Source organism: Electrona antarctica (assembly GCF_951216825.1).
Source record: "Electrona antarctica genome assembly, chromosome: 24".
Taxonomy (NCBI): Eukaryota; Metazoa; Chordata; class Actinopteri; order Myctophiformes; family Myctophidae; genus Electrona; species Electrona antarctica.
Window position 1 is genome coordinate 28034545 of NC_136803.1, and position 15782 is coordinate 28050326.

The 15782-nt window shown below is 42.6% G+C and overlaps 1 protein-coding gene across 1 annotated transcript; it reads right to left on the reverse strand.

Annotated features, from left to right (window-relative positions):
- Positions 1-680: 680 nt before the first annotated feature.
- Positions 681-15415, reverse strand: LOC306917686 (sodium/potassium-transporting ATPase subunit beta-233-like). The gene is made up of 6 exons (XM_079495983.1): positions 15140-15415; positions 10680-10808; positions 6746-6901; positions 5594-5778; positions 4931-5014; positions 681-2468 (listed from the first exon to the last, which is right to left on the reverse strand). Exons 1-6 carry the CDS (start codon positions 15231-15233, stop codon positions 2208-2210), a joined length of 909 nt encoding a protein of 302 aa, XP_079352109.1. The 5' UTR covers positions 15234-15415; the 3' UTR covers positions 681-2207.
- Between the last annotated feature and the right edge of the window lie 367 nt (positions 15416-15782).

Here is a 15782-nt window from a genome sequence, read left to right on the forward strand (position 1 = left end):
GCACCATGCTTGCGGTTAGGGTTTTGTGTAGGGTGTCGGTCTAATGACAGTCGAACGAATAGTATGTCATGTCAACGTGCGAGGTCAGAACCAAGTGTTCTCCCTTTAGTACAGGAAATCTATGAAAAATACAGGGTCAACCTCAATCTAATTGCAAAAAAAACAAACTCAGCTGATTTTGCATCTTCAATATATCCTGAATAACAGAAAAGTTGCCTGGAATTGGCTGAGGGGAAAGAGTTGAAAGTAGTATTTCAGTAGCATGTGACAAGTAGTAGTAAGTAGCATGTGACATATCAAACTAGGGGGTTTCCTTGATGCCGAAGCCATTCCAAGCATTAGTTTTGCACAAAAACACTCATTGGGCTAGATTTTGCCATAGCAACTTGCTCAAATGTGATGATGTCATCACAACAACCCCCTAGTTTGATATGTCACATGCTACTTAAAGCATGAGGAAACTTACAAAATATTGCCTTATAATAGGATGTCAATGGTGGCCATACTGTACAGGCCAACACTTCCCCCTCAGACAATTCCAGGCAACTTTTCTTTCTGTTATTCAGGATATATTGAAGATACAAAATCAGCTGAGTTTGGGTTTTTTGCAATTAGATTGAGGTCAAATTACATTACTGGACTACTTCTCTTACACATTTTACAAAAGGTAAATAAATAAATGCACAGGATTACTTTTCCTTTAATTTTCTTCATTTTATTTCAGTTTGTTTCTTACTGATTAAATAAATGACAAGAGTGGATGAACTCCTGAAAACTTGACTGATGTTAGACATTGACTTTTAGCACTTAACATCGACGAAAGATCCTAAAAACACGGAGGACTGCATTGATTGCTTCTGACAACAGCTTCTCCTCCTCAACCCCTGGCCCAGTGACTTTGGTATTGTATTTATACATTACACTTTTCTGCAAAAAAAAAAAAAAAAAAAAGTACAACTGCATAAATATAAAACTCTTCCACCATGTGTTAAATGGCTAAAAACATTCATCAAGAAAGTCACACCACAATGCCGTGATGCATCCCATCAACAAAATGACAATCATTTCACTTTAGTTTTTCTTTTAAAAAGCAGTTTGCTAGCACCGCTGCCACTTATTAGCTTTTAAAGGGGCTTGAGTGTCTAACGGACTGGACACACAAACTCTACATTCAAGAAAAGAAAAGAAAAGAATAAAAGATAAAAATCAAGAGGTTAAAAGCATGAAACAGTGTAATAAAAATCCCCTAGCTACCCCACATTAAGTGATTTAGAAGAGAAAACGAAACAAAGTAAAAAAAAAAAAAAAAAAAAAACATTCTCAAAAAAAAAAGAAAAGTAAAAACATTCTCCCGTGATTAGACTCAAAAGACGGAAAACAAAAAAAAAATAAAGTTCCCTGGAGTGCAGCCTTTTTCTCTCACAGATCAGAAGAGATCAGAACGTACCGTGTCAAAATATTTTTTTCAATCATGTATACATTAATATATATATATACGTATATACACATCTGTGACTGCTGAAGCTTGCTCACATAAGAAAAAACAAGGTTACGACGACATGGCTTGGAAAAGGACGAAAAACATATTTGCGACTACTGCACTGTACACTCCAAAACGTTTATACCGAAACCACACTAGGCAGCAAATCTACGGAAAAAGGAACAAGGAACACTGCTCGCTACACATCCGTGGTGGAATTACAATTTACAGTCATGAATGAACAATGTCCCATGGCTCGTGGAATTTTCTCATTTACAGTAGAATAAATATTTTTTTTCTTCATTACGCTATTGCTACTCTTCCTGTAAATTACACCTAACGCTAGACAGAAGCAGAGAAGCTAGGTACTTGAAAGCAGACAGATTTTTTTTAAGTATCGGTCCTGCGATGAGATTTTTATATTTCCTTTTTTTTTTCTTTTTCTTCATTTATTCAAGACTAGTCGTGATTTAACTTAATATAGCTATCGTCTCCCTCCCCCCCCCCCCCCCCCCCCCTGCATTCGTTTTTAAAACATCGCCTACGTTACGTTTCATTACCTCTTGTAATCGCATCGCGGTTAAAGGGTCACCTAGAGGAAGGCGGTGGTGGAGGAGGAGGAGGAGGAGGAGGCGGTGGAGGGAGGGAGGGAGGGGAGGGGAGGGGAGGGGAGGGGAGGGTAGGGAGGGAGGGGGGTACAGAGAAAGTGCTATGGTGCCGACGGTGGTCATACAGTGCCGATGTGGATCTTAATGTCAAAGCGTCCCATGTAGCGGTCCTTCTCGTTGTAGCCAATGTTGTCCCCATAGACCTTGCACTCAATGCGTATGTCCTGGTTCAAGGTGAGGTTGGTGAAATGGATGGCCACCAGCGGCTGCAGATAGTGGGGGTGCAGCAGCCTGCCGTAGTAGGGGTAATACTGCATGGGGAAACCGCCGCCGATGCCGTAGTAGTTGATCTGGCCCAGCTTCCCGGCGTCCTCCTCTCTCTGCCGGGATGCACAAAGACAATGGTTATACTTTGCTTTGCAGTTTAAAAGATGGGAATACGTACTGTAAGATTAGAACAAACATTCATCAGTGTCACCCTCCTCCATCTCACTGCTTTCTCTGGTGAGCCCTTCACTTAAAGGGGAAAACCACCCATTTTCAACATTTTACTATGTCATTAATATACCTTAGAGCTGTTGTGTGGAAATAATAAAAAAGTCCCCCCATTTTGTGTTTCCTAGAACTGTAATTATGAAAACGTGGTGAAACACATCTTGATGATGTCATCAAGATGTGTTTCACCATGTTAATGATTCTTTTCAGACCTCTAGTTCTAGGAAACACAGAATGGGGGAACTTTTTTATTATTTCCACACAACAGCTCTAAGGTACATTAATGACATAGTAAAATGTTGAAAATGAGTGGAATGCCCCTTTAAATACATAAACATTTGCACAAGTGACATATATCCTGCGTTGACAGGATAAGCTGTGAATGACGGGTTTTAACAGCCAGCCTGTATCTGGTCTTCACCAAGTCAGTCCTGACTAGCAGAAGATGATCTTGCTACTAGGTTTAAATTCACAACATACCCACTCTCAGAACAACCACAGAGAAACACCCACTCTCAGAATAGCCACACAGAAACAGAAAGTTATTACAATTGATAATTTGTCACATAACATGAATCCAATGTTGTTTGTGTGCTTGAGACCCGTTCCACAATGCAAGTCAAACGGGGATATTTCTTAATCAGAAAAACTATTGAAGATATCTTGCCAAATGTTTAAGTTACAACCCCAAACCCCTTCCAAAGTGTAATTTTACTTTACCAAGCCTTCTTTTATTACATTTTTAATGTTTGACAGTACAAATATGAAAGTTGGAATAGATACATAGTAGCTAATTACTGTTGCGAATCCAGACAGGAATTAGCCGAAAGAAGAAGACACATGAAAGTTGGAGAAAAACGCTTTAATCATTTGATATTACATTCCTAATGTAATACAAACAGACACTGCAATCATCTACATAAGAGAATTAAACTGTACAAGCATGCAATTGTACAGCTCATTGTAGTCAACATCCTTCAAACGGGCAAACTTGCCTGCTTGGCCGATCCCGGTTCCACATTGTACTGAGCAGCATATAAAACAACAGCTCTTGATAAAATAATTCATGCAGTAGCTATAAACAAGTAACAAAACGAACAATTCCATTTTTTAAAGGTATATTCAGTGATTTGACTTAATTCAAATATCACTTATTTTTTCTTTTTTTCTGGATAATCCTCCCTACTATAGAGTGTGCTGACCATATAAGGAGTTCCTCCCTGTCCCCAGTGAGCCCCTGGGGTCAAAAAAACCCTAGTTTCAGTTTTGGTGGCGGGTGGCAAAGCCTTCATCCAATCAGGATGAGAGGGGCCTTCCTCCAATCATGATCGAGTGGGGGCGGGCCTTGGTGCACAGGCTGTTGGCCTGTTGCACTTCCCCCCCACTGTAGTGCGTGCATGGGTGGGGCGGACTGGGTGGTTTTCCAAATCACCTAAATCACTGAATGCTCCTTTAAACAGGCCCATGATGAAATAGAGTAACATGGTTTCATAATAATAATAATAATAATGTTCAAGGCCAATTACAGAATAGTGCGTCATATCTGGGGCAATAAATGTACCAATTGCTGTGGCGTTTTATACATGTGGGAATGTTTTTAGTGTGCGTGTTGCTCCGTGCACGAGTGTGCGTGCGCGTTGGACACACAAGGGATGTTTGAGCAGATGTACAACATACCGTTGTTTGCCATCGCACCAATAATTCAGTGAACACCAGACCTGGTGGTCTCTCTAATCTCTATATGACATTAGCAGTGGTGTGCACAGATAGACACTAGGGGGTGCTAGAGCACCCCCTGCCCTTTTGGCAATGTGCCCTTTCGGGAAAAAAAAGAAAAAAACCTTTTTTTTCTTATTTTGTACAGTTACACTGTACAGTATGTGGACCATGGTAACATTGATCAATTCTTGATAAAAAGCTTCTAATACATTATTTAGGCCCCACAATCTATAAATCTCACACTATTAAGGCAACCGGCCGGTTCCACGCGCTGCACAAAGTGCCCTTTTTTCCACTTGAGCACCTGCCCCTCTAAATGTCTGTGCACGCCACTGGACATTAGCACATGGTGTGACTCACAGTGTGTCTCACTGAAGTAGTGCGTGTGTCCTATGGGGGTGGGAGGGGGCAGGTAACCCTCACCTGTTGATTGCGTTCTTTAGGGCGATTTGTTGAACGAACTCTTTCAATGGTTCTGGTCGAGCATGTATTGTAACCTCGTAGCGACAGTTAAATACGAGCCAAACGCGGCCGGACGGATATGCAATGTATCAACATTACACACCTACTAAAAAAAAAAGGCATACATTGTGATCCCAGCTGAAAGGAACAGGCTATACCCACATACCTTGTTATAGCAGAAGATGGGGATGACGTTGGGCTGCACCTTGTGATGAGCGTCCTCAGGAATGCTTTCGTTGTTGGAAGGAGGCTAAAAATGAAACATTTCAAGGTTAGGCCCCACTCATTTCTATTCTTGGTTTTCTGCCAATTATGCAACATTTTACAGCATAGGACATGGCTCTGGTACGGAATCGCATTCATTACAACCATTTATATTTTAATTAATTCATTTTTTTCCCTGTTCTTTTTTCACGTAAACATCAGCATTGATGTTCATTGTCTTGCAATGCCATTGGTCATGATATTTGCATATAAATACCCCCACACAGATGCAGAAATTCACACCACTTCAAAATCTCTGGATTTTTAACAATTTTTAACCATGACCTTTAACCTTTAACCCTGAAGAAAGTAAGTAAAATGCCTGTAATATATATTTTTTGTGATAATTAGAATGTCTAGAACATGTACATGTGAAAGATGTAAATTATTAATTTATTATTTTAAGAATTATAATAAATGTGCATACAATTTGCAGAGGAAATTATGTAAAAAATAATAATAATAATTTTATACAAAGTCCTAGTAGTACAAGTAGTAGTAAGGTTGAAATCTCTTTTTTGCAAGTAGAAATATATCCGGGTCTTGCAGGGGATTAAGAACTCACCTTTGGCTGGAAGTTGACGATCCTGTTGAGCTTGACAATGAAGCAGGGTTTGCCCTCCTTGAAGCCGTATTCACGGTCTTCGAGGCCTGAGCATGGCCCCAACCAGGACCTGTAGTAACGGCAGGCCTTCCTGACGCCAATGTCAACATCCATGTCCCCCCTGTGCTTGTAGTCGCCTGGGTCCTCTGAAGGGAAGAGAAGAACGAGGTCAGAAATGGTTCATTTATGCTCAACATACAAGTAACCGCATGCATGGCAAGCTTACTGACCGTTTCCTCTATGGGTCATATACGTTTTGTGAGCTTGTAGATCTGCTATTTTTGGAACGTATTGGAACATGTTCTTTTTTTAACCCATTTTGACCCGAGATCAGATTCTGAAAATGACAGTTTTCTGAAAAAGCTATGTCAGTCGTTCTTCAATTTTTCAAAAATAGCAGACCTACATGCTCGTAGGAGCTTGTAGATCTGCTATTTTTCAATAGCTAAAGCATAACAATGCGAACACCAAAAGGGGTTCCTGCCCAAAATGGGTTAAAAAGGTGACATGCCAAAAATATGGATGCCAGGTTGAAATGGTTACATTTTCTAACCATGTTATTATTGTGCTTCACAACAATGTTTGAGATGTGGGAGTGATGTTAAAGTTAACAGCACGATAGATCCTGTATGACTACATGGACTGATAAAGCACATTGAAAAGATACAGTCAAACAGTGGATGAAATAATACAATGTGGCACTACCTCAAGGTTGGAACACTGGGATACATGAAAGTATGTGCACAGTCAGTGATGGGTTAACATCATTTGACATTGACCCGTTTGTTTTTGTATGTAGAAAGGAGTAATGGGCCTTAATTGACCTATATCAATATATTGGGGGTTCCCCCCGCCCCCCCCCCACCTGAGATGGGGGAATGTCATCCCTTGAAGGTTTGTATGCATATAGTCTCACGTAACCAGACAACTTATTCCACAATCTCCAGAATGGAAGATGACATTTTATGTCATACGTTTTTTTTACGCCACGGCAGTGGACGGGGGGACGTTCGGCACCTGTGTCCGGCCACCCATCACTTTTGCGTGGCAAAATGTCAATCTGCCATGCTATTGACACACACACACACGCACATAACACACAATTCTATATACCTCCACAGTCTTCGAACTTCATCTGGTCCTTCTGCACGTCCTCATCGTACTGGGCCAGGAACGTCCTCAAGGCCTTGGCATAAGGTATGTAGGTCTCCAGATCGTTGGTGTTGAAGGAAATCTCATTTTTCTCAGAGCGTGGGGTGTGTGAGAGGCCTGCAAGTACAGTAGTCATGGGGTGGGGGAGGGGAGACATGGGGAGGTTGGTGCAATTAGTTTCAGCACAACACAACCAACACTGGCAGTTTTACTGTCAAGTTATTATTTCACTTTAATGGATTTAAGCACATTTGCACTCAAGAAATGACAATGCATTCATGGTTGCAGGAGGAGGGCACTTTGGATTCTCCGATGCAGATTGAGCCCGCTTGAGCCCCCCACCCCCTGCTAACATGACAATGGTGGGTTTTTTTTTAATGTTTTTTTTTTGGACATGCAGTAAAGGCCGTCGGGATCGGGAGTCGAACCCGCGGCACACTGCCAGACTTGATTACCAGCCAAGTTGCCTGGACCACTGAGCCATGGACCAGGCCTGACAATGCCATTTATGCTGGCACAGGCATTTGAGATGCGCAAACAGGCAAAAACTCACAAATGCTCCCCCCACATCAGAAGGTCCCCACAATCCTCAACCACTTCAACCTTAGTTAGCCCGGGTCCCCCAGGGCCATGCCAGTTGTAACCCAGTTGAGGGGCACAGTCCACTCCTCTCTTGTCACTTACAGGGTGGGGAGAACCGTGTATTCACTTCACTTCCCCCAAAGGTAAGTGTTCAGTTAAATAGAACAACACCTGCCAACCAACAGATGCATTTAATTGTCTGCTGAAAAGAGGTAGACATAATAGCTTGGATGATATCGATGGTAGTATAAATGCACTCGCTAGGTCCAATCCTTTTCCCCCTCAACACCAAATCTATTTGACGAAAATAGACGATCGACAAGCTCCCATCGCATCGCAATGCGATCAGTATGTAGGGCTGTCACGAACATTGGATCATATGAATAAAATAATAAATTTCTGTTTGTTTGGTAATCAAAAAATGCTCAGGGCAGATATGACAAATAACTACAAAGAATTTACTGACATTCATTATTTGTATATTCTATGTTTGTGTGTGTGTGTATATAAACGGAAACGATTGACAACAATTACGATTATGACAAAATAATTGCTATTAGACGTAACAACTGTGGCAGGCCTACGACTATGTTCAGCGAATGTTTGCCCCCCCAGAATAGGGACGATGCTACAGGGTTTATGCGGTCAAAGTATAATAACACATCCACAGAACACCACCACGCCCCCCCCCCCCCCCCCCATCAGGTACACACCCTGCCTTGACCCCTGCCTTGACCCCTGCCCCCTTCACAGGTCACTCAGGGTTCACAATGCTCACAGGAAACTTTAAATAAATAAAATACATGGAGGACTGTCTTCAACATGGCTCTCTCAAGGGGGACGACGAGTGGGGACAAGTGTTTTTCTTCACCGCCCATTGTCTGCTTATCAGGTCTTTTGATGTTTCCTGAAGCAAGTCACAACCGTTTTAACAGACCCAAGTCACTGTGACACCCAACGAGTTGACAGCACACAACCCACCAGCCATGTAGCCAAAGGTTTAACCACTTGGGACCCTCGCATCCCTATTCTGGGGGGGGGGGGGGTATTCACAGAGCTGAACCCAGTCAACTAAGCCTTAGTTTGTAGATGGTTTAGGTTGTCAACATTCAGCAGAAAGTTTGACACATGTGAAAGGGTTCAGCAGGACATATCAAACGCAAGCCGATTTCCCATCAACCAACCAATGAAGAGCAGAAGAGAGAACACATGACCATTCTTCTCCCTCCAACGTATTCATTGTGATCACACACACCCCCCCTCTGAAAAAGGGGAAGTAACTCACAAAGGCAATGTGAGGCATTATCCACAAGCCCATTAGTGAAGGGTTGTATTTTTGGCACGTTGCATAATAATCTAGCCTGCCGATTCCCATCAATTTATGCACTCATGCAATATTCTATGAAATAATCATGACATTGACCACACCTAAACTCTACACACTACACTGTACATTATATTAATCGATAGATTCTACATATCTTAATTCAGAGAGCCAGTGCATATATCAAGTGCCAGAATCAAAGCTCATAATTTTTTTGTTTTTACTACTCTTACTCCAATCTCCTGAATGTCCTTCCAGGGATTAATAAAGGCGTATTTTATCTGCACAAACAAAGCAACTAAGATTTGAAGAGACTTGAAATCAAATACAATGTCTCACACACTGACCAACCACAATATTTAGGGCACATCGCCGACAATTGGAGAGGCCTCTCGTCAGAGTGAGCCACAGACATTTGGCATTGCGATCAAAACAATTTTGGCAGCCAACACCCCATTGATCACACAGCCAGTCAAGCCTCCATCTCTCTCTCACACACACACACACACACACACACACACACACACACACACGCACACGCACACGCACACGCGCACAATAGTCACAGTGCGACACGTGAGCTTGTAGAATAGCCATTTTCACCAAAGGTTCACCATTTATGCGCTATAGGTGGGAAACCCTTTCCAAGTTCCAAAATGGCTTCCGTGTGAGTGACTATGGTCAATTAGGTGAACGCTTTGTTTTGAATGGGAAATCAGCTAATAATCGGGGCCTCCATCTTGTGAGGGGCCTCTGTTTGTATGGACTCTCACTCGCTGTGGTCTAAACTGGTGTTCGTGCTGGTGTGAATTCCACTCCTATCTTGCTGTGCCACTAGCTTTAGACTGTTTAAGTGTGAAATTCAATAAGATTGTGTTTAACCAACCCCCTCCCTTTGCTCTTGTTAGGCAAACATACTTGTAGACGTTGGCAAAGCTTGGCCTAGAAAAAATAAAATAAACAGCCAGGGCTTGCATACATATCGTTTGTCCATAAGCAATTTCCTCTAGGAATAAATTGCATTTGCCACAGCCAACACTTCAGATCGTGTCGTCTCTAGAGATGATTCAATTGTTGCAGGGGTCATAAACAGTGACCCCGCTGACCCTGCTATACATGCTAGCTTTCATCCGACAAGCCCCTGCCTGTGGTAAAGGCATAGCAAAGTGTGCACACAGGGAAGCAGCGCTGAATGCAAGCGCCGAAACATCCAAGTCACGATGCAGATATGGCCCACAACACCATTACAGGTTTATCATTCTAAACATCTTGGGGCCCAGTATGGAATCTTAATGGTTTGATGGAAATCTTAAGAGAGGACTTAAAGGACCACTTCACCACTTTTCAACCTATCTTCATATACTAGTCCTCACTAATAATCATGATAAAATGGCTACCATTTTTTTCTACTCAGTCTGTGTCTCATAGGAGGACTGTGGGCAGTTCAGAAACCCGTCCACCAGTGACATCATCGATGGGGAATCAAGCTATTAGAAACTGCAGGCTTGCTAGTCCTGAAAAGTTGCAATGCGAAAATGGAAGCCATCGTTCTCACCATAATACAAATCTAAACATTTTTGTAAAAAAATATAAAAAAATCTGCCTAACGATGATGTCACTGGTGGACGGGTTTCTGAACTGCCCACAGTCCTCCTATGAGAAGCAGAAAAAATTGTGCCATTTTATCATGATTATTAGTGAGGACCAATTATATGAAGATGGGTTGAAAAGTGGTGAAGTGGTCCTTTAAGCAAACTATCGTCAGTACTAAAAATTACATCAATGTCAATTAGCCCTTCACTAAGTCCCTCCCCAACCCATCCTTGTCCAATAGGCACATTAGCAGCGAAGAAAGCTTGACCTGCATAGCAACCGTTGCTAAACTATTTGGATTGGCATTGGACAATCGCTTTTTGGGGTGGGATTTAGTGAAGGGCTAATTGTCAAGAAGACAAACCGTACCATAGGCTCTGTGTGTGCGTTCCTTACCTGGTGGGGCGACTCTGTCTTGCCAAGTGGGTTTGTAGTTGCTCAGGGTAAGCAGCAAGGCCTGGATGGTGCCGACGAATATTCCCGCCAGGCATCCATAGAAGATCAGGTAGAATATCAGAATCTTAACTGCAGAAAAAGAAAATGGGGGGGCGTTAAGGATGTGTCATTAACACATGGTGGCGAATGACAAAAAGGATGGGAGGATGGGAATAATATGACGTCGCTTTGGAACCACGTAGTGCACACACATCGGAAACATGCAGCATCTATGGATCTCGTTTTGCCATAGTCTCACATATGCCGTTATGAAAACCAATCCTGCTAATACTATCCCATATGACTCCTGAAAGGATACTGTACAATGTAAGGAGAAAGCCTGCTACTTTTGAAAAGATATGGGGTAGGTTCTTTGAGGTTCTACCTTCAATATCTCCTCTGGGTTGATTTTGTTTTATTTATATTGTTATTTTTATTTATTTATCCGAATAATGAGAGCTGTGTAGTTTAGCTTTCTGGGGTTGGGGTGGGGGGTTTGTTTTTGCTGTTTTGTCTTTTTTTTTTAGTTTGTCTTGTCTTGTTTTAAAAAAAGGAAATCATGATTCTGTAATTCATTGTTTTAAATGATGTCTGCATTATCAATAAATAAATCTTAAAAAAAAAAAAAATACTATCCCATATGAATGCCTTTGCATTGGTTCTGTGATGCAGTTAGTAATTTTTTTATCTGAATCGTCTTAGTATAGTCACTTACTTTAGATATCAGTCGTACCACTAGGCGGAGATATGTAGTGGCTACACATTAAAGACTACGGTTGAATGCTGCAGTAGTGACCGATGAAGAGTTATACACACTCATCCATGGCACTCACTCACACGGCCAGTTGAAGTCAAGCTAAAGTTTACACGGCATACATTCCTATGGTGCAACAAACAGCAGCATTGCTGATAAAGCACCTGCCTTGCACAATCTCTGCTGCAGCCGCATATCTGGTTTAGACAAACATGACCCAATGCCGTTCAAGTAACCCCAGATTCACATGTGAAGACATAGTAAGTTTGTTATCACGCAAACTATCTGCACCCTTCAGATTGCAGTCCTACAAGACAATAAGACCTGACTTTAAGTAAGAAGTAAGTCAGAGAGGCTTATTGTCCGTGTCAGCCAGGGTGCAGAAGTCTATCCCCGTTTCGATGCGCTAGACCCCTGGGAGATGGAATGCTGAGGTGGAGCGCAACACCATCGGCTCCCAGTACTACTTATCGCACGACATCAAGCCGTGTGCCACTGCTGCCCATACGCTGAGCTGGCGCTGCCCGGGATTGAACCCATGACCTTGCAGTCGAAAGGCGAGTGCCTCTACCGACTGAGCTACCCGGCGGACACACATGACTTTTTAATCCATCCAATTACTTTCCGTTAGTTTAACCACTTAAGCCCCCGTTATAGGCTACTTCATCATACCTGCCATGCCCTTCAGATTAACTGAATATGAAAGACACAAGCCATAGTGCTTTCTTGTATTGAACTGTACTATCCTGTGCTTTACCCCCCTTGCAAACTGTTAATAACGTATTCAATGTGTTGCACAACAATAGCAGAAATAGCAGATCGACAAGCTATGTCGCAATATATGTCGCAAGCTTGATGCTATTTTTGAACATTTTTTCATGACATGCCCAAAATAGGGCATGTTTGAGAGCGTTTAAATCATCATGTCAGTTAAAACAGTCAATGAATACTTTGCCACGAGTAGGCCTACCTGTATATGTACATCTTGGTACCACAGGTGGAAAGAAACTCATTTAAAATTAACCTACCAAAATCATGCTCACCACCAAAGCACCAACATTATTGCCAGCCTGGCAATATAATGCACCTGTACAAATGCCATGTAAAGCCATACTGCATGGTCATTTCTATTAAAACCCATTTTGGGCGGGAACCCCTTTTGGTGTTAGCATTACGTTATGCTTTAGCCATTGAAAAATAGCAGATCTACGCTTGTAGGTCTGCTATTTTTGAAAAATCGAAGAACGACATAGACATAGAAACATAGCTTTTTCAGAAAACTGTCAGGATGTAGAAGACATTTTTAGAATCCGATCCCAGGTCAAAATTGATTAATTAAGCCAGGTAGAGTAAAGTAGTAGCCGAAGTCTCCTTGACATGAAGTGAGCTGGCGACTGGCCCAGTCCAGGCTTAAGGATCATTTACACGCAAAATGGATGCAAACAGTGGGGCTTGTGTCTCCACCGTGGAGGGGGGTAAAACTACAGTGCTAGCTTTCACATTCAAATCATCCAACAGTGGCAGCCATTGTTTTTTTTCACCTTTGCAGAGGGATGAGACAGTGAAAACGTGCACCAGAAACTATAATTGCACATCCGTGTATGCAGGGCACTGTGTAGTGCCACATTTTCACGATTTTTCAAAAATAGCAGACCTACCGTACAAGCTCGTAGGTCCTATGAGCTTGTAGATCTGCTATTTTTCAATAGCTAAAGTATAACATAATGCTTAGTTAAAACACCAAAAGGGGTTCCCGCCCAAAATGGGTTAAAACATAAAAATAAAATAAAAAACACTGTAAGCTACGCTTTACACCACTCCGAGGACGTAATTGTCAGATGCACAGCAATCGAGCTACCGTGTGCACTGCAGGGCAATGTCAAAGGGTCATATCTATGCACAGCAGTAACTTCCATTGGACGATTTATCATTTAGGACCTGGGAGTAGTCAAGATGCAAGGCTGAATTATTAAATAAATACAGAATGTTCCTCTTTTAGTGGACACATGTGGATCTGCCGTGCCCAATGTCATGCTATTAACTTCCCTGGCTGTGAGTGCCATATGATTAGAAATGAATTATTTGGTTTCCAGATGACAAAAATGTCAAAATGGGTTAAACTGATTACAATTGTTTGCCATCCTGTGTCCTGTTCTAATTAAATTACAATACAAAAGGTAGGCTAAATGGATTCAAGGTGATAGGTCTACATTAAAACGGAGTGAAATTCAGCCGGGGTAAACCGGTATAGGCCACTATACTGCAGAGTAGGCTACCTGTCCTCTGGGCACCGGTGCGCACATCATTGCGCATGGCATGACTTGGCAATGAACGCATCAGCATTTTTCATGCTGACCTCGGAAGGACAAAAGTTCCACACAAGTTTGACTGACTCTAGGCTTTTTGAAGAAGTTGCAATCGTTCCCTCGTTAATTAATACACCCATGTCTTAACCATCGATTTGGACTCTATAACATCGCTTTCAGAGCATGCGTTGTCATTACACAGAGACACTGCCCAAAATGCCTGTGTGTGTGTTTTTGTGTCCGTGTGTCTCTGTGTGACTTTGGGACATGGAAAGGAGGCCTGCCTGCCTGCCTGCCTGGCTGGATGGATGGATGGCGTCCGTGGAGGAAACCAGAGAAATGCTATAGCCTATATAGAAGTTAATCAATTCTGCAGCACTGACATTTGATCACAGCAGAGAAACCAAAGAAGACACACAGACAAGAAGCTCTCTCGCTCCCTCTCCCTCCATTTCCAAGCAAGCAGGGCCCCCAAATCACCTTGACTCACCTTGGACTTTGATGCATTTTTAACCCTTTGATTGCACCACCCCGCCATCATCATGTGATTTGAAACGGACAAACTTTGTTACACAGCGTCATGTTAAACAACAGCCTAGCATGTTAACAACAGTCCATACATTACGAAACACATCATGTCCTCTCCTCTCTCTGTGCATGCATGCGTGCGTGCGTGCCGCAGTTCATCAGCACCCCCCCATGCATGCGCACCGTCTATGCACGCTGAATTTACAATCACTATAGACAGTAGACACGCACAACCCTTTTTCCAACGATGACCTTGGCTGTTACATCACCGTTTGTTTTAAAAAACAAAACAATAGATAATACAGTATACTAAAAAAAACACAGCAGTCATTTAATTTAACTGTGCGATCAAGAAAAGCTACGTCGTGGTTCCAAGGGCAGAGAGGCTGCAAGTGACATTATATAAAACAACGGATCCATGTGTCATAGAAGACGCATCATACGTGAGACCCCACACCGGTGACAGATCATCATGTGCAATCAATGTGAAAACATCCCCCCGCCCCCCCACAAACACACACACACACACACACACACGATCGAACAGATCACGAAATGCAGCAAAGTCAAATCAAACAGGTGGCTCAGTCTCGCCTCTCGGAATGAAACAAGAGGAGGAGCGCGTCTCTTCATCTCAAATAACACGCGTGCTTTCTTCCTCCTATTATCATTATTATCATCATCATGATTATTTAATTGTGAACGTGCCAGCGCATCCCCGCCAGCCAGCACCTGCAAACACCCTCCGTTCGTTGCGTGGTTTTTAAATTCCCACTTGGTCTTTTTTTTTTAGCCTCCTTTTTGTATTATTTTTTAGAACCAGCAATACTTACACCAACTTGAACCGGTGCGTCCAAGGAACTCTCCTCTCTCAGAATTCCATATAAAACCCTTCCATCCTCCATCGTCGTCTTTATTTGAAGGCATCTTTTTTTCTTTTAATTGGTTAAGCTAAATTAGTCTTATTATTGAATTATTCCCCTTGCTGAGGTGTTTTCCTTCTTTTTTCTCGGGTCCCCCTCCCTCGGTGTGTTTTTTCAGCAGCCCAGTAACCGAAAAGAGCGAAGCACTCCGCACCGAGATGTACCTTACACCAAACCAGCCTGAGCCGATGCAAAACGCTCCAATATATATGATGCTGTTCCTCCTCGCGACTCCGCCCCCCGAAAAGAAACCAACTCCCATTAAAGCGCTCCTTTAGGGGGAAAAAAGACGATCTACAAGCCTACAATTCGATCTGCAACCCAAGCGACACGGGCTTGTAGATCGACTTATTGGAAAATATCGGGGCTTCGGTTACCTAGTGGGAGGGAGGGGCGGAGATGTTCCGACCAATCACAAAGCGAGCCGCTTCTCTGCGTCAACTTTAATAATAAGTGAAAAACCCCGAATGGTTCCCATAGCCCGGAGAGATAAGCCGGGCACACCGTGATTGGTTAGTTCGTTGCCGAGCAACCGTTGACACTACAGGCTACA

Bases quoted from the DNA above. Each gene is read 5' to 3' on its own strand.
- LOC306917686 (XM_079495983.1), bottom strand. From the start codon at position 15,233: ATGCCTTCAAATAAAGACGACGATGGAGGATGGAAGGGTTTTATATGG. The intron at 10,809-15,139 runs GTAAGTATTGCT...CTTTTTCTGCAG, and splicing joins ACGCACCGGTTCAAGTTGGT to TTAAGATTCTGATATTCTAC. The intron at 2,469-4,930 runs GTATGTGGGTAT...GCATCCCGGCAG, and splicing joins CCATCTTCTGCTATAACAAG to AGAGAGGAGGACGCCGGGAA.